The 27,528-nt window shown below is 38.4% G+C and overlaps 1 protein-coding gene, 1 long non-coding RNA gene and 1 pseudogene across 4 annotated transcripts; 2 read left to right on the forward strand and 1 right to left on the reverse strand.

Moving 5' to 3' along the window:
* Positions 1-4,904: 4,904 nt before the first annotated feature.
* Positions 4,905-6,498, forward strand: LOC120290240. 2 transcript variants are annotated; one of them, XR_005548085.1, is made up of 6 exons: positions 4,905-4,994; positions 5,173-5,272; positions 5,387-5,451; positions 5,587-5,711; positions 5,796-5,987; positions 6,168-6,498. It is a non-coding gene; the product is annotated as an uncharacterized LOC120290240 (long non-coding RNA). The 2 variants fall into 2 exon arrangements; XR_005548087.1 differs by having other exon boundaries at positions 5,173-5,238.
* Positions 6,499-8,750: 2,252 nt separating this feature from the next.
* LOC120290635 lies at positions 8,751-12,002 on the reverse strand (annotated as a pseudogene).
* A 2,417-nt stretch (positions 12,003-14,419) lies between these two features.
* On the forward strand, positions 14,420-21,157 carry LOC120286315 (disease resistance protein RPV1-like). 2 transcript variants are annotated; one of them, XM_039306052.1, is made up of 4 exons: positions 14,420-14,555; positions 18,645-19,252; positions 20,092-20,372; positions 20,953-21,157. In XM_039306052.1, exons 2-4 carry the CDS (start codon positions 18,684-18,686, stop codon positions 21,015-21,017), a joined length of 915 nt encoding a protein of 304 aa, XP_039161986.1. In that variant the 5' UTR covers positions 14,420-14,555; positions 18,645-18,683; the 3' UTR covers positions 21,018-21,157. The 2 variants fall into 2 exon arrangements, with proteins under 2 accessions (XP_039161986.1, XP_039161985.1); XM_039306051.1 differs by lacking the exon at positions 14,420-14,555 and adding an exon at positions 15,775-16,388 and having other exon boundaries at positions 18,561-19,252.
* The last annotated feature ends 6,371 nt before the right edge of the window (positions 21,158-27,528 follow it).

Below are 27,528 nucleotides of genomic sequence, written 5' to 3' on the forward strand. Positions count from 1 at the left end.
CCTCTCATTTAATGGGCAAGAATGAAAATTCCGTCAAGCACGGAAATGGAGCACACTTTGTTTGGCCCTTCAAGATGGATATTTAAAGTAGTATCGAGATGTGACCGACATTAACTCTTTAGAAACTTGTTGAGTAACAATTGAACCAATTACAACTTGATGTGCCTTTTTCAGATGCTTTTTTATCGGGTCAAGAAAGTAATGCTCTGAAACATGAAGTAAATGAGTCAGAAAATTAAACAAGGCTAATCTAACGCATGCTTTTTGGAAATGGCTTGAAAAATGATCTCTTTTTTTTTTGTTCTTTTGGATTTTTTTTTTGGATGAGGAAGCATGAAGAAGCCCAGTCCTCAGAATTCTCCTTGGATGATATTTTCTTTTCATTGTTGGATATCGTCATCGGTCTGGTTTGGCATACCCCATCATGTCCTCAAAACAAAACTTGTAATTTTATTGATATTCATCAATCAAATTACATTTATTCTTATATTCAAGCACTAAAGCAAAACATGAGAAATTTTTACCAATCTCTAAAAAGCAATAAGAATTCCCACGCAGGGGAAGGTGCAACTGAACATGCCCCTAATTAAATAAGGAAAGCGAACTACTTAGGATCATGAATCATGTGTGTTTGAGTTCTTCACCCTCCTTGATCTTGTGATGCAAATCCTTTAGGTCAGAGATTATTCCTTCTAGATATATCACTAGTCTCTTCATAGTGGCATCAAATTCAGCCACCTCAGGAAAATAGGACGGTTCAAAAGTCCTCTTGGCTCTCTTCTTCAAGTCGTAGTTGCTCACTGAAGATAGAGTACCTATGTCATCACACCCCTTTTGCTTGATGAGACAAGCCACAGTAGCAGACAATTCATCGACTTGACTTTGGAGGTATGCAATTCATCTATTTATATTGACAATGATACGGTCCAGCACCTCATTTTGATCCGCCATTTTAGCCCTCGGCCGTGTACGGATGGGTGAGCGAGATTGCTCCATAATCACCTAAAGGAAATAAACGGGAACATGTAAGCATGAGGTGTAAATGGAGAGATCCATGACAATGATCTAATCGATTTTTCTATTTTTTTTTCATTTTTTTTTCATTTATTCATGAAAAGTCTATGCAAGAAGGGAATTTCCTAAAAATGGATATCCTAATAAAACCAAATTTTCTAGATATGATGTAAAAACAAATTCTCCAAAGTTTTTTTTTAAATGCATCATTCCCTAGCAATTTCTCACTTCACTTCCAATTGACAAATGAATCAAATCAATGATTGACCTAGATTGTCATGGACCGACCCAAGAGTATGACAAAATAAATTGCATGATATAGGGAAAGAAGACTTACTTCACTAAGGAAAATCAATGGCAATTACATAGACATGCGCATGGTAAGTGGCTCGATTTCTACTCTATAAGGCTTATCAAGGTGGAGCCACAAGGATGATCAGACTAGCCACGAGCTTGTGGACTATGTCGGGTCCTCATGACTCCGGCTTAGTCAAAGAGCAGACCCGGGTCGCGAGCATGCAGACCGAGGTGGGTACTTTTGACACCATGAAAGAAACTTCGGGATTGAGATGGGCGACTCATACCGCGAGCATGCGGTCGGAGTGGTAAACATCTCAATACCATCCTAGATGATCCTAATGCGGCCCAGGTCCGGCGGCAGGTTGTGTGTGCAATAGTGTAGTGCTAGATGCAAGGTAGTCGCAGCATTTTATATCAAGCAACACTTCATATATGAATATAAACCATACATTCCTACACATTCCTGCAAAACAAATGTCAACAAACACTTCCCCTTATACCTCCCATCCTGCAAAAACATTTAACACCTTAAATGTTAGGGACGTACCTGGGATCCTCGTTGCCAAACAAAAATATTTTTTAAAAAAGAAATTGGCTTAAGTCCACTAAGAGTTTCAACTCAAGTTTCCCCAGCGGAGTCGCCAAGCTGTCGCGACCAATTTTTCGGGTGTGAACCACCTAGGGTTTGGCTAATGGATTGTTAAGCCTAGACTTAACTCGGGCTCTCCCAAGCCCATACCAATTCACGACTTAGGTTCAAGTTTATAACATGCAAATGATTTTCAATTAGGAGTCGCCACTAATCTATTTTTGGTGGGTCGATTAGAAACCCTAGTAAAGTAACGGGAGATTTACTTTACTCCTACGAACCAGAGATTTATAAGTTTGGGGACTTGATTACGCTAGATTTCTCTAACGCCCTTTCGGTACCTTTCTTTTTATTTTGAAAAATGTTTGGCAAGCAACTTGAATCGATTTTAAATCTATTTTCCTAACATGTAAGATTATCATGCGGGTACACAAACCACCAATTTAACACCCAGTTAAACAATAAATAAATTGCAAGAACTTACCTCAAAGCAACGAAAGCATCTGCGTTGTTAGATCAGAATTCACATCAACAACCCTAGATATGATTTCTAATTAACACGCAATTTCTTTTTTTGGTTTTCACTTAATTAATGAGAATGATGCTTTATGCAATGCATGCCACTAATTTAACATGAAATGATATGACATGGCAACATAACTTAGCTATATGACCTAAGCGATATGACATAAATAAGCATGTAATCTATCCTGAAGCATGAGATGGATTTATTCTAAATATATATATTTTTTGTATTTTCCATGAGATTCGAAATTAAAGAAATGCAACACTTAAATATGCAATCTAAATTAATCTAATGACCTAATTCTAATGACGGCCAATTTCTAATTAAATGAATCTAACAAAAATTACTAAATGACGTGCATTGTATGAACCTAATTCTATATGACATATACATGATGATTTTTTATTTACTTAATAAGCATGCAATTTATTCTAATATGCAATGACGTGTAAAGAATGCCATAATTCTATTCTTTTTCTTTTTCTTTTTCTTTTATGGAATTCGAAATTAAAATTGCCAAATAATTAAATGTGCAATTCCAAGTTAAAAAAACTAACATCCTAAATGAATGCATCTTTTTTTTTTTTTTTTTTTTAACAAATTCGAAATAATTTCTAAATATGCAAGATAACGTGAAATATTCTAAAACAAACCTAATCCTAATTCAAATATTTTTTGGATTTTTCCTTTTATAAAATTGATTCAACCAACATGACAGCAAATCAGAGCCGATAAGATTGATATCCAAAATTGACGAACCATATCTCGCGCATGAGATCGGGTTGGCCACACATAAATCACGAATCGGGTCTCGAGCGGGAGATCGGATTGTCAATTTTTTTAAGTAATTGCGAGTCGGATTTCGAGCTTGAAAATCGAACTGACAATCACTAATTTCAAGGCAATTTCATATCGGGAGCTTCAATCTTACATCAAGGAACAATTATGCTAAAAACAAGAAAGTAAAATAAGAACAATAAAAAAAATAAGATAAAAGAAAAAACTACCTAAATTGATTTTGCTTTTTTTTTTTTTTTTACTTTCCAACCAAGGCTTGGCAAGGGCGTGTGGTGTGCCACCGGAGGTGATGGGTCGCCGCCGGAGTGGGGGTGGTCGTCGGAGCTCCGGCGAGGGTGGACCGGCGGCGTTGGCGCAGCGGACTCGAGCGAGAACTGCAGCGACACTCGAATGGAAGGCTCGGGGCTGGCGGATGCAGGCAAGCAAGCGTCGGGTCCCGCTCGGAGCGACACCGTGGAGGCTTCAACGGGCTGCTGGCGTCGCGATCTGCAGCAGCGGTGAGCGTCGGGTGGTCGTGAGGAGGCGGGTTGCGGCGGGGCTAAGGCAGAGGTGCGGCGGGTCGACGGTGGTGCTAGCACCGCGGGCTGCTCACACGGGGACAGCCGTTCGGAGCTGCAGATCGGGCAAGTGACGGAGGAGGAGGCACGGAGCGGAGCTGGAGGCACGCGAGTGCGGGCGCGCAACCGGGCGCGGAGCAGCGGCGTCCGGAGACGGTGGCGGGCGTCGCGGCGAGGCACGGGCGACGTCCGGCGGGCGTGAGACGGAGCGTGAGCGAGACGGCAACAAGCCGCCGGAGAAGAAGAATAGTGTTCTTCTTTTGATTTTTTTCTCTCTCCTCCTCCGTCTCTCTCTCACGTCCCTCTGTGTCCCTCTCTGCAGCTATACCCTTCTGCAGAAGCCCAACTTTTGTGTTTTCTCCTCTTGTGCGGCCGTGTATTCCATGAGTGGCCCCCTCGAAACCCTACGCGAAAAACCATTTTATAGGCCGAAGATTAGAGTTTTTAATTTCTTTCCAAATTTATATCCATGAAAATTCATTTTTTCCGAAAGCAATATCACTTTTTATTTTCCACTCCTCTTCTAGATTTCCTTTGCAAAAAATGAATATTCTCTATTGATTTTTTCAAAAATTGCAATAGGATTTTTTTTCAAATATGGGCTTAGGCTAAATTGCTCTCTTCGTAGGCTTAGTCCGACTTGTCAGCTTAAAGTTCAAAACCACCAAATCAAACCAATTTGTCACCGACCCAATGTAAATGCAAATTAAAATATAAATGCACCTAAAACTATATGTTATGCAATTGACTATTTTTCAAGGATAAAATTAACCTCTAATTTTTTGATGCAATAAATGACTAAACGGGTCGCCAAAATTTAGGTGTCAACACAAGGTAAACCGGTGTTGCTTTTGGGACAAACCTGGCCGTCTGTTTAATGATCAAGGCTTACGTTTGGATTTTGATTCGAAGAGCCGTACTGATGACCTTTTGCATAATTAGGATGATTTATTTGCCCGTTTTATAAAACAAGTTGGGCAAGGAGATTAAGATTTTGTTAATTCGTTTGCACGCTGATTGATCCTGTTGTTGTTGTGGAATCATTTTATCACATGATTAATCTGGGTCTGGCTAACTTGGTTGAGGAAATTCAAATTCCGTACCAGAGAATGATCAAAATGAAGAGGAATTTTGCCGTGGAATCATCAGCAGTAGCTGAAGGCTTTTGTGCCCACCTTGAAGAGGCTTACGGGCCAACTGGAGTGTATTGGTAAAAAATTTTATGCCTGTGAAGATCAAAGTACTTGATTTGGTCTCAACAGCATGTAATTGAATAATTGGGATTGTATTTTTTTTTTCAATCGAATATGCTTTTTGTATGCTCCTTAGGTTCTACCTCTATTAATTAAATACATGTGCTGATTTTTCTGCATGTTACCCTAATGCAGAGTTCTTTGATGCGACTGCGTTCTAATGATATCATTCCCAAACTCTGTCAAGCTCTGCAAATAGAGGTAACACTGCCAATCCTCCCATAACTGTGAGAGAGTAAGTTGTGTGCTTATACTTAATTGAATGTGCTTTTTTGTAAGCTTGTTAGGCTCTGCCTCTCTGTTAATCAAATACGTACTTGCTGATTTTCTGCATGTTACCTTGATGCAGAGTTGTTGGATGCGGTTGCTTCTGATAATATCATTCCTGAACTTAATGGGGCTCTGCAAAGGAAGGTATGTAGTGCCAGTCATACCATAACAATGGAAGATTAACTTGTCTGCTTTAAACTGTATTCAATGTGCTTTCTTTATGCTCATTAGGTTCCACCTCTCTGTTAATTAAATACATACCTGCTATTTTTTCTGCAGGTTACCCCGATGCAGAGTTCTTTGGTAAAAGCTGAAAGAAGAAGAGAAGCTCTCTTGTGCCAAACAGCATTTTCTGGTCATGTTCGATGAAGTTATTCGAAAGTCCTTGCTCATGAAATTTTACGGTCTGATCTCACTTTCTAGCCAAAACAGCACTTTTCACTATATGTGTTCAATTAATTTTATAGAAGCCATTGGTGATGACCCAGGTAAAAGGAAATGAAGCGGAACATCAAGAAGGTGGTGTTTGCGCCATTTTTCCTATTTCCTAGTTAGTAATGCAATTGGAAGAGAATGTCTTCAAAGTTCTGGCATAACAGAAGGATTGGTGAGGATTGCAGCTACCTGTGCTACTGGGACCGTCTCATGTGGACTCTAATGCCACCTCCTCTGGTATACCGGTATGATGACTAGTTCATGAAATATTTGATATAATGCCAACGTGCTAATTTCCAAGTCCGCTCTGTTTATGCAACAGTATAAGCTAGCACATGTTCATTTTTCTCTCACATAAGCAGCATCACAAAGTCTGGACTTCCAATTCCCAAGGAGATAAAAGGTTTGTCTTGTCTTTTTTGCAGGGGTTTATACCAATAAATAGTCGATACTAGACACCAAGGATCCAAGCAATAACTGCCGATGCTCTTTGCATTAACTGCCGATGATCGTGGAGTACGTGATCACATCTGGCTCCCCGCCTTCTTCTTACAAATTCTTCAGCAATGGAACGGATTTCCTGGCATGTGGTTATATCTACCTTATCAAAGTGTTAAAGCTCAGAGTTGTTGGTTCTAGTGCAAGTTTGACTATTTAACATCAAAACTGAGAAACCGAGATCGGACCTCTTCGATTGGCGGAGGTGATTCATCAAAATGCTGCGAGTAAAAACATTGGGCGAAGTTCCTTCCAAACCCATCCTCTCGGTCATGTCAATGGTGATGGCGCAATGACTATTTTACTAAAGACACGTTAGATAGAAATTATTACTATGAAAACATAGAATAACTTCAAAAGCACCGCTGTTCCTAGGAGAAGCCAACGTCAAGACCCATTCTAAGACGCCAATTCAGCCACAGCTCCATGAAATAGCGAGACCCAACAACGTTCCCACGCCGCGACTATCCATAACCGTCGCGGGCACAGTTAAAAAACGACTCTTTTCCATTCATTTTCATGTTTCCCCTCCTGCCCATATATCCCACCGTCCGAACCGCCCGTACCTTGAAAGCTGCTGTAACAAACATCGACGCCCGGGATCGGGCGCGCCATGTAGTAGTCGATCGACACGATCCGGACGCTGAAAATCGCGGGGTCCTTCGCCAGACCCGACGCCGCTGTACTGGGCTGCGAACCTTCTTCCTCCGTCCGGAGGAGCGGCGGCTCCTCCATCTGCGGAAACCTTCCCACGACCCTCGCCGGGAAAAGCGCCGGAACCCAGGGCGCGGTTAGCCCGAAAGTCGATCGCCGGCGAGAGCTCGGAGGCGCTTGCTGGTGGTAACCGACCGCGCGAAAGTCAAGAGCGTCTTCTCCAAGCTTTTTCCAATTTCTTGCCTCTGGCTAGCTCTCGTGCAGTGCAGTAACGGAACGCCGGAACAGGAAAATGGACCGAGAAAAGTCTTTGGGCCGATGAATTATTATAAGTTACCTCGGAACGGTTATTTTACTACTGTCAAAAATAATGATAGATTCCGACCAAAAAACATTTAACGATAGATTCAGCCAAAAAAATATTTAAAGAAAACCAATTTTTAATCTAGACACTAAATAATTGATAAAACCAATATTCGACTAGAGCTATTAGCAACTTAGCAACCAAATTATGATTTTATGCCTTTCAAATCAATCAAAGGGATAAGTGTACTGGAAAAACTAAAATTTGTCACGAAAATAAAATTAAGTTCTACAACTTTTAAATAGTGCAATCAAATTTTAAAACTTATCAAGTCTTAAAATGGGTTAATGATTTTAATATGAATTAAGATTTATGTATCGCTCATGTTAAACCTAGTTCATAACTTTATAAAAAAAAAAAAAAAAAAAAAATTGTGTGTCACTCGAATTAAGATTTGTGTCTTCATATAAGAATCAATGACATTAACATGTGGGTATAAGCTTTACGAACAAACATCTATAAATTATTAAAACAATTGATAATTTTTGAACAATCAAACAGACCCTAGTATTTTTATTTTATTTTTATAAAAGTGCGGGTACAAACACATCACGAGCCAAATAAGTGGCGGATCACCATTTTAACTAATCGATTTATAAAAGTTACTGAAAAATACTTTTGATCTTATTCATACAGAACATCGGAATTGTCTTGGTTACTTGGGGAGGTATGATAACGTTTTTGTTTCCAAAAACAGTTTCTTTTGAAAAACACTTTTTTTCTATTTTTGTTTTCAGGAGCAATTTCTAAATATTTGAAGGCTTTTGAGAACTATATAAAATTTCTATTCCTAGAAAAGAAATATATTCAATATGACCCCAAATATTTTTTGACTTAGAATTTCTTTTAATTTATTTATTAATTAATTTTTTCTTTCTTCTCCTTCCTCTAGCCGATCACCATGGAGAGCCTCACTGACCACTGACGAGGTCCCCGAGCCTCTCAGCCTTGCCCTAGCTACCTTGCCCGACCATCGCAAGGTTGGCATTGCCCACCTAGGTGAGGCCAACCTCACAGTGGTTAGGCGAGGTGGAGCCTCGCTGGGCCATCGCGAGGCTTGTCGACCACTCCCAGCCACAGCAAGGCTCGAGAGGGGGTTGGGCATGGTCTGGTCGATTGCCAACCATTGTTTCTGGAGTTATTCCTAGAAACGAAAAAATAACTTTATTTTTATTTTTTATTTCTATTTCAAATTCATTTCCGAGAAAAAAAAATTATCAAATGCGCTTTTATTCTATTTCTACTCATTAGAGAAACAGATGTTCCCAAAGCATTGCCAAACAACACCTTGGTCAGCCACGATGCTCCTAAATTTCAATGGCTTCTTCAAGAGGCTTCTTTAGCAACCGCAGTCACCGAATTCAAAAGATTCTGTCCACCCATAGTTACATCTACGAGTTCAGCTGAAAGTGTATCAACACCTCGGACAATTCACTAAAGCATTAGTCTATCCGCACACAAATTACTCCGTAAATACATTAGTCAGTCCACGCATAAGTAAATCATATGCTCCATTTCTTTGCAAATGGCTAAACATATATGTAGGTTGATCACTTGATCAGAGAATTATACAAGCACCACCACCCTTTTCCTCATGGACACTGTATTTTCATGTGAAATGCATATTACAAGTGCATTATACAATGGTGTATCAACAGAGTGATGGGGGAAACAAGTTAATCGACAGTTGGAGTTGAACCAAGAATGCAAAGAAACAGAGAATGGCACACATGAAGAAATAGGATCAATTCCAGTCCCGGGCTTCAAGCTGCCTTCACCACACATTTCATCTTATTAAAGCAGCCATGATGTTGCCTAACCATTTCCTTTAGGCCAAGCCCACCTGTCTCTCCCACCTAAGGTCTTCCGAAAATTCAGAGAGCGCAGCCCTTGGGTCACCATCGGAGATAGACAAGTAGTACTGAGCAGTCCCATCATCAACCTGCATGCTCCTCCTAAGCGAGTCGAGTATTCTCTTCTTCCCTTGTCCAGAGGTTGTCCACTTTAGCAAAGAATTCATCTCTATGTCCTGGACGCCTTCTGGGTAAAGCACAGCGACTTCCCTCTTTGCATGGTTATCTCGCTCTATGTAGCATGTGGAATTGATAAGAATGTCAGAGTTGCTTATGGGGATTAACAATCTCTCCCTCGAATATATACCATGATCACTCATCATGTTGTTCAAGCGCTTTATGTCCATGACCTGACAGCACAAAAGAAATTCTTTAAGCATGTGACATGGGTGTAGACAGGCACACAGGGATATGCTTGACAGAAAAAATTGAAGCAGGGAAGAAAAAAATTCAGGGAAGCCATTCTAAAAGTAAGTCTCTACCAACAGTTATCAAAACATTGAACCCAGAGAGATCTAACTACATGACGTCATTATTTCAGGGATTATTATGACTACAACCATGGAAAATTTCCATATAAAGACATTCATTTCCTAGTTGCACAAACAACTTGAGTTCTCAGAATTTGAGGTTTCACGTTCAACCATTTCGATGAATCAATACCACCATTGCAGAATCATCTACTATTTCTATGTCAATGTTATTAAGTCAGGAACTATCATGATGATCACAAAGTGCATTGCCCATCATTTCACACTGATGACTTGCAAAATCTGAGCATCATTTAGCCTTGTGTGTTCTGGGAATTAAGAGATTGTGATTATCTATTAAGATGCTCAATATGTGGCCATCAATCAAGCATATCTTTTTGCTATTAGTAACCAGAGATGCTTCTTGCTTGGCAAACTTAAGAAAACTTTACAACATGAAGAGATTTCATAATGTTTTACAAGAAGAGGACCCTATGCTCCCTAAGACATAAATTTTTTGTTCAAGCCCCAACCTTCCTCCATACCTCCAGAAGAAACCGCGACAATGACTTCCAAGTGTAACCATTTCCTTTTCCTTCTTTATATTTTAGGCTTCACTAAAAGATGAAGTCACTCCAAAATTACAAATTCGTATGTCCATTAGTCTGGCCTTCTCCAATGGGAATAAATCTATAAGATGTGCAGTAGAAAATTCCATTGAGCATCTATCTTACCACCCATTCGATACAATATAGAGCAACAGCGTAAAATTATAACTATCCCCACTCAATGGGATAAATCTGTCATTAATGTTGAAGTCATTCAACCGCCAGCCTGCACAAAGAAGCTATGAACATCATCAAATGATATGTACACCGTGCAGCATCTTGTCAACATTTTTCTTCTCCTAGTAAATTCCCCCAAGCTAACCTTTATCAAAGAGGCCAGAACCCAATTGAACGGAGGTATAAAAGAGCCATGCCCGAAATTGAACAAAACTATGTACTTAGACAATCCTGCACCAATCAACAGAGCTATCCAACTTTGGCTGTTATAATGTAGGAATGACAGAATGCTTCCTCAAGGAGAAAAGCCTCTGCAAAGACCTGATAATTGTCGCTAGCTGTACAGCATTCCTGAACCAACAAGTCCTCAGCATTCTTCGGGATTCGCCATTTTAGCCATCAAACTCAGGATCACAAATTCGTATATTATGAAAAGCACCTAACCCATCCCCACCCATCCTCTCAGCGCCAATGAATAACCAAATAGACAATCTATGCTGGAGAAGAAACCGGATGGATTCCAAGCCATCAGCAAAGCAAACCCACCAGAAATTCCATGAAAATTCACAATAAGGCTCCCAGCTTCCGCCCACTTCACTCAAACGGACCTACCCACGTCTAACCTTGGCTACACATGACCACATGCAGAACAAACCTACATGACTTCCGAAACATCAGAAGGATACTACCAAGAAACCTTCTTCGCGAAGTTTCAAAAGCTGTAGCCGCACACACCACTTTAGCTAACTTTTAAGTGAAATCGCAATCCATTTGTTCTTCAGAATCAGCTGAAAGTGAATCTCCATCGAAAATGCAGCGCCAAAGCATGTCATTTGCAACATTTAGAGTATACTACGCGAGAAAATCATTTCGCTGCCAACATAATTCACAGTTTTGCTCACAATCAATGCAGCAAAAAGGATTGTTTGGCTGTTTGTGTTTGCTTTTTTCTCGACACCCTTCCACTCGTTATGACATGTTTGTCATTTTGAGTATAAGTTTTTGGTGCTGAGACTCCTACTGTATAGATGTTGATTAAAAGTCAATATATCTTTTACCTTACCCAAAAAAAAAAAAAAAAAATACAGCAAAAGGGACAGAAACTCCATTACCTGAGTGGAGTACTTCACAGTGAGGCTCGCAATGCTATTGCCACACTTAATCCGGTGCGAGATGGCAAACTTCCCTATGCCGTTATCCCTCCAGAAGCTACCTGAGCTCGGGATGCCGACCATCTCCTTCAATCTCCAGGGGGCTGCAAAGGCTCGGGTGACCATGTTGCGATCAGAGGCGACGGAGCTCCAGATGCGGCAGATGCAGCTTGCGCGGGCCAGGTCCAGGACAGGGAGCCTCTCGAAGATGAGCTAGAGGGTGTCGCAGTAGGCGAGGGCGGAGAAGTGGGAGTTCATCGGCGAGATGGTGGAATTGTTACTTCTTCTTTTTTTTTTAATCTTTTGAAATCCTAATGTAACTATTCTATTATCTTCGATGTTAAGTAACTATTTATTACACTTGTAACAATCCTTAAAGATAATAACAATTTATTTTAAAGGGAATGACTGTGCTGGTCATTATTTCTTACTTTTCCAAAGAGACGAGGACCTTGATTACATCTCAAAACCCTAAGAGCACTCATAGCATCTATATCGCACCACCTCTAGTCTTCCCATTCGTCCTCAACTTTAAAAACATTTATTATCAAGCAAGTAACTTATCACACGATTGACAGTCCCATAATAGCGACTCTCGTTGCGTGTTTATAGCTCGTCTATTTGACAAAGGTTTCTAAATTTTACCAAGCCGCCATGCACGGCGTCCATCCGATAGGTTCGAACATTGAGAAGGGTTGACATATTTCCAACTCTGAAAGAAAAATGAAAGGAGAAAAAAAAAAAAGGCAATATCACGGACATGACTTCTAGTCCTTAACTTGGGCGAGTGGACAAAGCAGAAAAAACGGCAATCGGAACCGGATTCTTCCCACGCCAAAAAAAAAAAACGTCTGAATCCGATCCTCCGAAGTCGGTTCGAAGCTCCTCCGATCTCATCTGCCACCTAATCTTTTCCTTAAGGAGGGAGGGATACGGCGTTAAGGAAGGAATCTGATGCCCATCCCACCCACCGCTCCCACTTTTCTCACCTCTTTAAAGCTATAGCAAAAATACAAAAGAACAAAAAAAAAGCTATGGCAAAAAACCCTTTTAAAAAACACTTCGCCTTTTGGCGACGAAGGAAAATCTCCAGTGAGGCAAAACAGATCCCGTCATCGGCCTCCAGGTCAGCCTTTCTAGCTAAATGGATTAGAAAGTATTGGGCTTAATTGGAGCTTTATCATTCTTTACTTCTTTTTTTTCATTTTCTGTGTTCTTTTATTGTCCGCAAAATTTAGGCCTCAACAAATGAGACTTCATAAATTACATTCCAAGCGAAAGTAACTCTTTCATATAGAGTGTGAATTTGCCAACAACACGGATGACCAATTGAATAGGTAGTTTCAATGAGTTTTGTGTGCGCATTTTTCTTTATACATAGCAGTTTCAGCTTTTGCATCGAATATCCCTTAATATGGGTTGAAAGCGTCGGGCCATTTTTCTCTTTGCTCCAATTATCAATCGATCATTTCACACATTATCTCGTTTTCACCGTCCAACGGTAAAGTTTGGATTCTTCTATGTATAATTATTCTTTTCATAAGGAACCGACGATTGTGGAAGATTTAGAATAACTTATAGTAAAGGCCCAATGAAAAGTCTAGCACTTTATCTAGTGAGTCCCTCTTCTTTCTCCATTAGCTTTGGAATATTAAACTTTACACTTTACTTCGCCAAGGAAACACACTTTGAATATTTTTTGTTTTAAGAAAAGGCTCACCGGACAACTTGTGTGCAGCTAAAAACTGGGAAGGGTTTCTTTCAAGAATGAATGCTCCAGTAACAACTGTCCTGCACCTTCTTCTTTTTTTAATCTTTTGAAATCTATCTTGGAAAACTAATATATGAAAGATAGGGGCCGAAAAAAAAAAAAATTAAAAAAATATATAATTTTTTGCGAGTTCTCTTTTTTATGCGCTTCCTCTCTCTCTACCCTCCCTCTCTCTCTCCGACGAACAGGATCGCGACCTCCTTCGCTCTCTCTGCTCTCCGTCTTTCCGACCGGCGAACCACCGCGCCGCCCCTCCAGCTCCAGATCCGCCGCCCCTCCTTGCTCTTTCTCTCCCCTCGCGTCTCTATCTGCCCTCCCTCTGTTCGACGGCGAAGAACCAGCTCGTGACCGGCGAACCAATATTTTCTCCTTGCGGTAGAAGCAACGAAAATATCTTTGAAGTCTACAGCGAGGTAGTCTTACCGATTTCGAGGAAGGAAGGTTTGTTTCGGTGGTCTTGCTCAAGAAGGTGAGGGTAAAAAAGCAGTATAATTGCCGCGTGAAAAGACGCGCAATCTTGTCGCGCAATCCTCTCCACGAGATTGCGCGTCTCCTTCGGGGCAAGAGGTTCGAAGTAAAGCTTTATTTAAAGTCCCGAGTGCTCGTGCCCCAGAAGCAGACACGCCAATCACCATAAATCACTTGAGACGCTCCTCTTTCGCTCTGAGATTTCTGGCTTTGATAGCTCTAGATTGAGGCGTGGAGGTGGTCTCAGAATTGTGCTGCTTTTGAGACTCGGACACGACTTGATGCGCTTTAAGGTAACTCCTTTTTAGACATTAAAGCCCATCCTAGTAATTCTGTCTCTGCATTACTTTTCCAGAGGAGCCGGATAGTCTATTACATTATGGTAGAAGAAAATAAAAACATTTGATTATTACTCATTGCATGACATCTAACATCCTTAAAACCATGCACAATATAACATGTGAAATTCCATCGATTTTTTCAAAATTTCGCTCGACACATTTATTGCAGATTTTTCTTACTAGGTTCCCCTTATTCAAACTAATCAGTATGAGCAGTTGGATTGGTTAAACCTGGCGGAATTTAATAGTTCTTACTACAATCTCTTTCTCTCTCTCTCATATGTCACTTTCTGAACCTTTTACATCCGTCCTCTCTCTCGCAGAACAGTTCAACGCTATCATCGGCAGTCCTCGCTCGCTCTCTTTGTTCATTTCCCTCTTGAAAGTTCTCGCCGAGGCTTGTTTAGGGTCTTCTCTCTCCGACCTTGCACCTCTCTTCGCATCTCTGCTCGCGGAAGGTAATCGCTTTTTCATCTCTTATTAGCGTGTCATTTTTGTTGATTTGTTGCGGCCGAACTAGTGTGTAATGTGTATTGGGCTTTTTTTTTGTCTAATGTGGGAGGCTGCTAACGTGGTGTGTCACCAGCTCCAGCTCATAATCGACTTCTGTAGAAAAGGGAAGCCTTTGCTTTCGACTTTAGATGTGACTAATCATGTGGCCTCTCTGTCTCATTGTTGGTTTACATCGCAATTCATCGTCCATCCTTTATTAAGCTAGAATGAGTTAGAATGCCAGCACGCTAGATTCTTTATTTTTTTTTTTTGGTCGATAAGGCACTTACCATTACTAATTTGTTGCTGAACTGCAACTAAGTTCGAGATCATTACATAATAAAACCGAAAGTGGACAGGGGGATATGAAACCCAATTCTGAGGAAGGCAGTTGTCTCCATAGATTTTTGCTACTCAATCGGCAGGCTTGTTAGCTTCTCTAGGCGCATAAGATACTTGGACTCCTTGAAGTTGGGTCAGCATTACTTATGGTATCTTCTACAATTGCTTGCACCATCCATGGGCTCATAATTAAGCCCATTAAACTTTCCATCACAACTTTGTTGTCAGAGTGTACTTCGCACTTGTAGGTTAGTTCCTGCGAAGCTGAAGACTTTTCCTTCTTTCCTGCCAAAGACTCCTTTCTCTTTCTTGCCTCCACTAATTTCAACAAAGCCGCACGAATGGCCAAAGCCTCCATTTTTAGGGCTGAATCTTTGTCTATGAAGGTCTAAGATAAATTAAATAAAAAAGAAACAGAAAATAAAAAGTAGTAGGCCGGTTTGCGGCCAATTTTGGGATCAAGGGTTTGATTTTCAATTTCGAGAATTGGAAACAGGCTTTGATAGGGTAGGTTTCAAGTCTCGGTTTGGAATCTACACACTCTATAACCAATCATCCATAAAAGCAAGTATTTTCTTGATTGGATTTTATTCGACAATTTTGCCTCTCAATAGAACATTCTAGACAAATAATATGCTTTCTTCCTTTGAATTATTGGACAAGATAATCCTAAAAGGTACATTGCCTTCACCTCTAACTCATTCTTCCTTCAGAGTTTTGAAAATTGACAGAGTCAGTTAACTGAAAAAAGGGTAAAAAAAAAAAGTTGAATGAGTTAATATGCCAAGGTTGGAGCATTGTTAAATCTATTGCTGCTTTTTCTGAACAAAACACGAAAACTATATTGCTACTTTCTACCTGCTCTCCACTCATGATAGTTTCAATCATCACAGTACAAAACATACCAAAATCAATATTATGATGACTTCTTTCACTTTTGCGTCTCTCTAAAATTGCAGTCATGGTAAAATCTTGATTTACTTAATCATAGGGACTCCCAAATACACGAGTTCTCTAAAAATAGAATAGAAGTAGATAATTGAGGGCTTGTTATTCAACAGTATAATATGACTTTTATACCCGTGTCAATCAATATCCATATTCACATATATCTATCTATGATCTTATCTTTAACTTAATATCTTTTACATGGTATTCAATAGGAAGAAAAATATCTTATGACACATGTGAAAACTATCACATAAATTGAGCCATACGCACATATTAATAGATTCACCTAACTTTATAACACTCATTTCTTACACTTCTTATTACAAATAATAAATTCGTTCTTCAAAATGTGATTAATCAATTTAACCTGGTTTATCATGAATTTAGTCAATAATCCTATTCTTCTTCCATTTAGTTGAAGAAAAAAAGCTTTGCGGTGATTTTTTCAAGGTGGGCCCTCCAATAAAAATGGGGACAAGCACTCAACGTCATTGTTTCAAACCTTGGTCGTCTCTTAATTTTCTTCAGCAGCTTCCTTTTACTTGCTTTCTTCTCTCCTTCTCCTGCTTCCACCGAATCCGTACAATTTTGTGTGATTTCTAATCGGTCAGACTAACGTGGAGAAGGGGCAAAGTCAGAGCAAGGCAAACAAATGGCTGCACCGTTTCGTTTCAGATCGGTTCCTTTGCGGTGCTTCTTGCGTCTCTATGCTTGTGTCCAAACATCTCACTAAGAAGAAAAAGAGTGCACTGAGGGAATCTGCTCCTCCGTTTGATGCTATCTAACAAATTTATAGCTTTAGTTCTACAGATAAGATATCAATCAATGTTTAAGATTTGAAGATTTAAAATGAAAGGCTCAGTGATGATATACCGGTTCAAAATAAAGTATTTATACATGGAATTATAGCATGTGGTGTTGGCGTGTAATGAGTAAAAGATAAATAACCATGAGCATTTGTTTATCCCTAACTCACAACTCCAACTTCATTAAATATATGACAATTTTAAACATAATTTAATATAAAATCACATCCATAATTACTAGCTCAGTCCTTTCTTGACCTCTTTCACCCATATCTAATTTTGTTTGGGGGTGCATGATAACCAAAATTTCTGTTTCGAAATAGTTTTTCATTCCGAGACTTGTTTCGAAAAGAAATTCGTTTAATAAACCTATTCAGTTTTTTTATTTTTGGAATAAATTTCTATTCCAGAAATAGATTTGGAAAAGAAATCGAAGCTAAAATTTTCTACTCCTCTATTTCTAGAATAGAAATCAAAAATAAAAATTCTTCTCATCGTTCGTCAATCGATCCTTCATTTGTCACTGCTGACCATCTGTCGGTCGCTCGCCGCTGCCGCCACCGGTCATCGCCGGTCGCTGCCACCACCGGTCGCGGGCCACCGCCGCCACCAGCCACCGGCCATCGGCCGTCAATCCCACTGCCGATCGCTGGTCTATCGCCGTCCGAAAGGAAGAAATTTTGTGTCGTTATCAAACGAATTTCTATTTTTAGAGTAGAAATTTCGTGTCGTTATCAAATGGTTATTTTTGCTTAGAAACTTTTCTAAAAATAGAAATAAAAAAATCTATTTCTGTTCCCGAAACTAATTCTGGAATAGAGTGGTTGTCATGCACCCCCTTTCAAATCAATTATTAACATTTAAATGATTGATCAAATTCTGATTTTCTATAACCCAATAAAAACCAAACGTATGCTTATGTCTTTAGGCGAATGCAATATACTTGTACACAGATTCCAGTTCTTTATAGCCTAATTGAAAAATTAATGTACACGTTGTTCGTGATTGGATCAAGCCAACGAGGTTGACTTGACTAGAGGATGAGGTCCAAAAGAGGATATTTAAAAGCATAGATATTTACAAATATTTCTTTTATCACACTAAAGGCCCTAAAATTAACGTACAGGTTAATTGAAAAATTTTTGGACCCGCATTTTCAGGGAAATACTCTTAGAAAAGCCCTACTCAATATCTTCTTTAATTTCTATGCACTTTTAGAAAGAAATAAAATGTCGGCCCAAAAGGAAATATTCCCCCTCAATTTAAAATCATTTTCATCAACTTCCTTCATAATTTAAACAGCCAAACAAATGAAATTTTTTCCTCAATTAATATTTTAGTTTTAGTTAATTTTACATATAAGCAATGCCTAAAACTTGAATCCTGCCAATTAAATCATGATAGATGGAAATTTTCTCAAATTAGGAAAGTGCACGCATCTGGAGAATGATCTCCACTGGGCAACAATTACATGACACCACATTAGTTTTGCCAACCGAAATGGGGTTAGTAGAAAGGGTTGGGAAAATGAGGTGGTGAAGATAATGAGGTTTGTTTGTATATTAGGCTAAAAATAATAAGAGTAAAGTCGAAGGCTATTATAAGGATAAGATGTCGTGGGAGTTTATATTTGGTGGAAGATGGTTCCATGGTATCTCCTACATAATTTCAATGTTTTAGGTGTGAACTAAAAGAATCTGTCTTGAAATATCATAGACAAAGTTATGTCGTTATACCATGTGTTTTGAGGAAGTCGATTAGGCGTGGTAGCTAGGAGCACTGGCATTCGACTTTTTTGTTTAATTACTTCTTTCAATGTGAATTGGCATTCTGAACAAGTAAATGAAGGGGTTCTTTGGGGGCCCTTTTTAGGGGCCATCACCTAATCTTCTGCAGTCAAGCCACGTTGGTCACCCAAACTGAAGGCCGTGTCCTCCCCCTCTCTCTCTCTCTCAGGAGCACGAACTTTTTTCAGCATTTCCCTCTCAGATCGCCATGGATAAAGGGCAAAGTCAGAGAAAGAGAAAGAGAGCACAGAAAGAGAGCACCGAGGGAGCATCCACTTCTTCGCTCATCTCTCCAAAACTCACAGGACAAGGTGACGATGCATACGACATATTCTTGAGCTTTAGAGGCTCAGATACTCGTAAGGAATTCACTGACCACCTCTACAATAGACTGGTCAATTCTGGGACTGTGCCTATTTTTGTGTTCAAGGACGATAAGAGCATCCCAATTGGTGAGGATTTTAGTTCACAAATTTTTGGTGCCATCTCACGATCTAAGATTTCGATCCCCATCATCTCTGAAAATTATGCTACTAGCAAATGGTGTCTTCGTGAGCTCATCCATATGATGGACTGCAAGAATAGGGTGTCACACATAGTGCTGCCAATTTTTTACAAAGTTAAACCATCAGATGTGCGGAATCTAGAAGGAAATTTTGGGAATGCCTTCCGTTCAAGTCAGGAGTATTTTGATGAGAAGGATATCCAGGAAGGGCCGCGAGCACTTAAAGAAGTGAGTTACTTACAGGCGTGGGAGTCTGAGAAATTTGCCAACGGGTACGTCACAGAACTTTTCTTCCGTTTTTTTGGTTGGGGAACTTTTCCTTTTTCTTTGATAAGTTCTCTTCACGCAAAACCAATGAAATGCAGATGTATTACTTGCATTGCAAGCTTAGAAAAGATCCCCAAAATGTCCCAATAAACAACCCTAATGGGTCGAAGACTAGCAAACACTAGTACTTCCCAGGATCTCGTGAAAACTAAACGAACGACAACTTAAACCCAAGATCCCGCAGTGCCCAAGAATTTTACATTTGTCTCCAACACAAAGCCAAAAAACGGAAGAAACAACCCCTTCAGCCAATAGCATCAGTCACTAAATGATATGCCTATAATGGACTCCAATGCTGGGTCTTGATCGCTACCAGATAAATTAGACCTCATTATGCCAACGGGTTGGCTCGGCTGAGAAGGGTTAGAAAATTCCCATTTACCATGTTTAGGCTTGATTTCCAATGCCAGTAATCCTCATTGGTAGGCAATCTTGGGATAGCCTCCTCTCCTCCTAGAATTTTTTAACCAAAAAAAAAAAAAAAAAGGACCTATCTTTGAACGGGCAACAACCTCAATCGTTATAATGAACATTATAATTTGAAAGACTCTTCTTGAGCCAGGTACACCACCTTATTTAATTTCAACAAGATCCATCTATTGGCATAAAAGGATAGGGTGTAAAAAAAATTGGAATGACCGCTATTCCGTCTTCCCCCATTGTTATGCGTAAATCCAAAACAGCTTGCATGTTAATTGGTCCCATGCATCCTCAAATATATGCTGGTCTTTGGATGAGATTAAGTATAATCAGGTAGTTATTATTGAATTTTGTTGTTTGACAGGCATGAAGGAGAATTAGTGGAAGAAGTGGTCAAAAAGGTTCTGAGCAAATTACAACAAGACTTTCAGCTTGATGTTACTGAGCTAGTTGGATTTGGGGAGCATGTGAGCAAAATCAGGAATTGGGTAGACACTACTGACAGTGCTGCTCGAATGATTGGAATCTATGGCATGGGTGGGATTGGAAAAACGACTTTGGCCAAATTAATCTACAACCAGTTGTTGGATGAATTTGTACATCATAGCTTCCTTGCTAATATTCGAGAAACGGCTCAGTACAAAGGTATTGTTTATCTACAAAAACAACTAATTAAGGAAGTACTTAAAATCAAAGATCAAGTATGGAATGTTGACCATGGAATTAGTTTGATCAGATCTAGATTCAAAGAAAAAAAGGTTCTCATTCTTCTGGATGATATAGATCACAAAGAGCAACTAGATGCTTTGGCTAGAAAGCGTAATTGGTTTATGAGAGGAAGTATTATCATTGTTACAACTAGAAATAAAGCTATTCTTGATCAATCTGAATTCGAGGTAGACTACCCATATGAATTGAATGAAATGGGTAAGGTGCACTCTTTGCTTTTATTTAAGAGACATGCATTTCGTATGGATCATTGTCCAACGGACTTTGAGGATATCTCTCATGAAATCATAATCACCATGGGTGGGCTACCCTTAGCTATTAAGGTCGTTGGTTCATACTTGTATAAAAAAACAAATCTAAATGTATGGAAAGATACGTTGAAGAAATTGAAAGAAGGACCGCATGAAGATGTCCAAAAGATACTGAAGATAAGTTATGATGCATTAGAAGATGGACATAAGCAGATTTTTCTCGATATTGCTTGTTTCGTTATCAGGGAAGAGATCAAATTCGCAATGTACATGTGGGAGGACTGTGGGTTTCGTCCAAGTCAAGGAATAGAAGAATTGGTACTGAGGTGCTTAATAAAAATTGAAAATGATGGCAAGTTATGGATGCATGATCAATTGAGAGATCTTGGAAGGAGCATTTTTTGCCAAGGACAATCACTTGAAAGATGTATTGAACCATGGATCAGCAAAGAAGCCTTAGCGAGAACAAATACGAGGAAAGGTAACATCTGGCCCTCCTCTCTCTCTCTCTCTCTCTCTCTCTCTCTCTCTCTCTCTCTCTCTCTCTCTCACTCTCATAATTATACATATATATTTTTAATATGAATTATTCTATTCTTTATTTAGTATGAGGAAATGCTCCTACTTTTTAGGAAAAAGTATGTTTAAACATCCATTCATGTCCATTGTAGATGAATTGTGACAGCTTATTGGGATTATAAGTGTCCCAAGGATGAAAAGGTTACCTTATTTGATTCAAATTCATTGATATAAATTACATCTGTCAAAAACTTAATTTACAATCAGTTTAAGATTCTTTAACTACGATTCTGCACTAAAAATCTGGTTCACTAAAAGCACGGAACTTTATATCTAGTTGAAAATATTAATAATCTGAAAAATTACAGTAATTAATACGGATGAAGCATATACGTCGTAAAAAAAATATGTGCCAATCATAGTAAATAATAATTAAGCAAATCAGTAACAGTAAAGAACAATCAATGTTTGATAAGCTTTTTTCCCCCATTTTGATCATTAAAGTACCCGTCCCTCTACTAGTTTCATCTATCTCTTTTCTTTCTTCTTTCCTCTTAATAGATATGATGGTAAAAAATCTCCTTAAGAATTGTATTGGGAAAACCTTACTATGCTTTTAGGGTTACGTCACGTTGACCTTGTTCATCTCATGGACTAGGTTAGGTGTTTGACAATCAGTGGATCTTCTTATTATTTCTTTAATTGCTTCTTTCATTTCCATTGTCCGTTCCTTCGCTTTTCCTAATAAACACTTCTTTTCTCTCCAAGTTGTTTTTATATTATTTATTTATTTGGGACAACGCTCTTCTGTGCCAAAAACCACTGCACAAACTTGACTATTTAGAGGAAATGTCATGCTTATTATTATATCAATACTTTTTTATTAACTATAAACAATTTTCAGCATGAAGTCAAATTTGAAAGTAAGTTTAGTTTTTACATAGATTGTCAATGTTCATGTCATTTAATTATTTTATATTGTCCATTTGGGGAAGCCTAGTAGGTTCATGACTGATCAATGGCAAGGAATTAACCTTTGCAATTAACCAAGAGATGTTGGGAAAGGAAAAAGCTTTATTTTCTCAATTTAATTTGAATTAGTTCGCTCATACCATTATAAATAGCACATTCTTTTGTTGATTCGATAATTTTTCTTAAGAGAAATAATAGACCTTGAGTTTTTCACTAGTTAATATATAAAGTACGGATAATGACAAATGAGTCGAACCATAAAATTAAACCCAACCAAAAAAAAAAAGGGAAAAAAGAATTCTATCTTTAGTTTGATAGTGTTCGTGGGAGTTCATATTTCACAAAACAAATTTGTCTTTTAGCAGTTCAGTTTGTTCATAATATTTTCAAGAAACTAATGGAAAAAAATGCACTCTCAAGTTATGTTGATCAGTCAATATATATATATATATATATATATATATATATATATATATATTTTTAATGTTTACTTATATCTCCTACCCTATTGTATCTTTGCACTCGGCCTATAAATAGCATTCCAAAAAAAAAAAAAACAAGATAATGCTTTCAATTTGGAGCAGATACCGTTGTCACAAAAGTTCATGTGAAAGAAGAAAGGTGTCGAGTGTTGTGAAATATGGATCAACTAGTGTGAGGCCATACCATGTATATGCATGAAACTGACATGAATAAATTTATCATGAAGAAATAACTATCATATCCTTTTCTCTATTGGAAAAGCACATATAGATGGACAAATCATGTTCTTTGGAAAGACAGTTATAATTTATAAGTTGACAGTTCTTAATCTTTCATTATAGTAATTCAACCAGAAAAAAAAAAAATCTCTGATTATAGTAAAAATTCAGGCGGGAAACCGCATTTGAAAGACATTGCTTTTTTTTTTTTCCCAATAACAGTGGACATACTTCTTTTGGATGGAGTGCACAAGAAAAAGTTAAATGCGTTAAAAATCAAATTATAAGGAATTTAAAAAGATATTAAATGAAATTGCATGAAATGGAAGTGCGATCAAAGGAAAATTACAAGGAAAGTAAAAGATGAACTTTGTTTTGCCGTGCCTGTCTGATTTTACCTCTGAATGCCTCTTTTATACTAATGCCTCGTATCGACCATTCTGTTTCTAGGCCATTCACATGTAACTTGCCACATGCATCCTATGACACCTATACTATTCTTTTCAAGAGAGATTTCTCTATTATTCTCTCAACCTAAATTATCTCAAAATCAAGTTCATTATAAATCGTATTTATTTAAATGAATCCATGGGCTATTTTCATCATTTAGCTCTTAAAAGGGGAAACCAACATCATTAATCGCAATTGCCCACTGTCTAAACATAGTTAATCATATATATATATATATAAACATGTGTTTTGCTTCTCTTTTAAGAGGGAATTGCTCATCATTTGAAACATCAATTGGTGTCACTTGCTCAATCCAATATAATTGGTGTGCATAGCGTGGGTCATGTCTAGTCTATATTTGATATAACATGATGCTATAATTATAGAAATGAAATTGGTATCACTTTAGGTCCCTTCCAATTTTACTATCATTTAAGGATTCTCCTACCAATACAAAGTATGGCAGAGGAGTGAAGTCTCATTTTGGTAGAGTACTCCTTCTCTAACCAACACATCTCCCACCTTTAACGGTTATATAATATTCTCTTCATCAACATGTTATACCATCCCGATTTTTATCACCATTCTCTTCAAATATAGACTAGACATGACCCACACTATGCACACCATTTATATCAAAGTAATTTCAAGCCAGAAGTTTCGTGTGGCAGAGTTTGCCAAAAGATGTTGCCCAGCATCTACAAACCTATTGTTCCATATGTTAAGACCTTAGTCTAACTATGACACCATGTAAGGAAGTTAATTAGTTCATTTTTAGTTGGTCTACAGCCAGCTCTCTTCCAATTTCTGTCAAAATCTAAAATATTATTCAAATGCTAAAGGTGTATTGCTAAAGAATGATTAAGCACTTAATAACAATAGTTAACAAATTGAAAATCAGGTGCTTACTTAGCTACTTAACAAGTGACCCATGGGTACTCTTTAACATTCATATGTTTTAAAAGGTTTCATGTTTTTCCACTTTAATAAAAATCAAAGTACATGCACTACAAAATTCCAAAAAAGCGAGGGGTAAGAATTGAGGTTTTTCGTCTTGAATTTTTTAAAGCAAGAAAAAGTGTTCTTTTATTTAAAATATTGTTTGAATTTAAAAAAAAATTATCAAAATAGTATGTGTGTGTTTACCTATCAACATTTATGTTTGGGGAGGGGTAAAAAGATGACAAATATTGAAAGTATGGAGCTTGGAAAAACGAAAGTAAAAAATTAGAAGTCGATTCAAACACTCATTTCATTGATTTGATATGCAGCCTAATAGCTTCAGTTATTGGCCTGGTGGCTGTTCCTCTACATGCACAAGTGAACGGTTTAAAAACTTGCCGAGTTCAAGGTTCCTTTCATTTTGCTGGACGACCATAAGTGGAGACTTTAATGAATTGTTTCCTGAATTAAGATGGCTTCGATGGTTATACATTGAACCCGATATATTTTCTTCAGCAATCAATTTGCATCTATCTAAATTAGTGGTGCTGGAATTGTCACGAAACAAGCTTACAAGTGATTGGGGAGGATGGAGTTTGATTATGGTAAGATGGAAAAAAAATACATCTTCTATGATCTTTACTTTGTTTTGTTTTATCAATTAAACTCCTTTTTGATAGCTTTTTCTCTTTTGTACAGGCGACAAAGAAGCTAAAAGTTCTTAACCTTTCATATAGCCAAGAGTTAAGCTGTACTCCTAATCTCTCGGCTTTCACGAAGTTGGAGATTCTCATCTTGTCTGAGTGTCACAAACTGAAGCAAGTCGACCCTTCTATTGGCAAACTCAAGAGCCTCATTTCCTTGGACTTGTGTGAATGTCATAATCTAAAAGAGCTACCAGATGAAGTGAGGGAATTGCAAGAACTAAAAGAACTCCTTTTAATTTCTGTTGGCATTACAGAGATTCCTATGTCGATCCTCTATTCTCTGAGGAAGCTAGAGAAACGGTTATTAGATCTTGTCGATCATTGGTCGAAATCCCTCTCGCAATTGAGAATCTTTCGTCTCTCCAATACCTTGACCTCAATTTCTGTTCTTCATTGAGGAAAATTCCTCATTCGATTGAGAATCTTTCTTCTTTCAAACGACTTGAACTAGGTGTTTGCACATCATTGACAGAAATCCCTAGCTCAATTGGAAATTTTTCTTCTCTTGAACAACTTGATCTAGGGAGATGCTCATCATTGATAGAAATCCCTAGCTCAATTGGGGATCTTTCTTCTCTCAAACAACTTCAGCTAGGGTTTTGCTCGTCATTGACAGAAATCCCTAGCTCAATTGGGAATCTTTATTCTCTCGAACAACTTGATCTACGGAATTGCGAGTCATTGACAAACATCCCTAGCTCAATTGGGAATCTTTCTTCTCTCGAACAACTTGATCTAGGGTTTTGCATGTCCTTGACAGAAATCCCTAGCTCAATTGGGAATCTTTCTTCTCTCAAACAACTTGATCTAGGGTTTTGCGTGTCCTTGATAGAAATTCCTAGCTCAATTGGGAATCTTTCTTCTCTTCAACGACTTGATCTAGGGGGTTGCAAGTTATTGACAAAAATCCCTAACTTAATTGGGAATCTTTGTTCTCTTGAACAACTTGATCTATGGGGTTGCAAGTTATTGACAGAAATCCCTAACTTAATTGGGAATCTTTCTTCTCTCAAACAGCTTGATCTATGGGGTTGCGTGTCATTGACAGAAATCCCTAGCTCAATTGGGAATCTTTCTTCTCTCAAACAGCTTGATCTATGGGGTTGCGTGTTATTGACAGAAATCCCTAGCTCAATTGGGAATCTTTCTTCTCTCAAAAGCCTTGATCTAAAGAGTTGCGAGTTATTGACAGAAATCCCTAGCTCAATTGGGAATCTTTCTTCTCTCAAAGTACTTGGAATAGAGGATTGCAAGTCATTGAGAGAAATCCCTAGCTCAATTAAGAATATTTCTTCTCTCAAATACCTTAACCTTTACGGGTGTTGTTCACTAAAAGAAATTCCTACCTCAATTTAGGGATTTACCAAATTTGCAAAGCACTGGGGATGTTTGACCTTGAATAGTTACCCATTGCTATTGGATGGTTGAACAAACCGCCAAAGGCTATTTCTTGAATCTTGTGATAATCTAAAAGGTGGAATTCCAAGAGAAATTGATGACTTGTCTTTGCTCGTGATTCTCCATATCACTGGCACATTGATATTTGAACCGCTAGAAGGCATCTGGAATCTTTCTTCTCTCTAATGCCTTGACCAAGAGGGCTGTAAGGAGCTCGATCGTTGCTAGAGCTTTCTTCCAGCATAACATAACTTCAGGTCAATTCCCTAATTCCTAGGTTGCTAGAGCTTTCTTACCTATTCCCCCTGGAAGAACTTCATTTTTATGGATACGATCAACTGGAGTACTTCCCAGAGCTTACCTCAAGACTCTTGAAACTTTGTGTTGACTCCTATCCTAAGTTGATATTGCCTGAGCTTGACAAATTCAAGTACTTGGAGGAGTTGTCAATAAAACACTACAATTCCATTGAAAGAATGGACCTCTCACAATTGAATCTTCTGAAAGGATTGGACATTGAGGATTGCGATAATCTAGTTGAAATTTAGGCCAAGGTAAATTGAAGTTCTTGGAGACAATATGTACATATAGCTGCAAAGTCCATTATAAGGCCGATCCATCCGAAATTACGAGGGCTTGAAGCGATTAAATACTTGCTATTGCGACAATCTAGTCGAAATACAAGGTCTTGATAAGGTGGAGTTGTTAGAGATGTTGAATGTATGTAATTGTGGTTCCATCGAAAGATTACCTGACCTATGATGCTTTTGGAACATGAAAGAGTTGAACATCAATGGTTGTCATAATCTACGTGGTGTCGAGACTTAATTCCCAGTCTTACGTAATTGCAAGAGTAGGGAAGTCGGTCCTAGAAGCTAACATGATGCCTCTGCCAACATCAAAATTTAGATCTAATTTTGGTTCTTCATACGTTAGAAGGCGTTGGTCATCTGGTAAGATACTTCGTCCTATAACAACTAGCATGACCGAAAAGTGTAATACTTTTATAACAGATATATCTTTTAAGAATTATTTGCTCGACGCTTGGTATCTATTTGATCCAGATTTGCCTAAATATATTTGCTGTTGATTGCATCACGGCAATGTTTTTTCAGCTAATCTTCAATCGGCA

This window comes from Eucalyptus grandis, chromosome 2, assembly GCF_016545825.1.
Source record: "Eucalyptus grandis isolate ANBG69807.140 chromosome 2, ASM1654582v1, whole genome shotgun sequence".
NCBI lineage: Eukaryota > Viridiplantae > Streptophyta > Magnoliopsida > Myrtales > Myrtaceae > Eucalyptus > Eucalyptus grandis.

Coding starts and splice junctions, on each gene's coding strand:
- LOC120286315 (XM_039306052.1), top strand. CDS start 18,684: ATGGATAAAGGGCAAAGTCAGAGAAAGAGAAAGAGAGCACAGAAAGAG. Junction 19,253..20,091: donor TCTGAGAAATTTGCCAACGG/GTACGTCACAGA, acceptor GTTGTTTGACAG/GCATGAAGGAGAATTAGTGG. Junction 20,373..20,952: donor AGAAACGGCTCAGTACAAAG/GTATTGTTTATC, acceptor TTTCGTTATCAG/GGAAGAGATCAAATTCGCAA.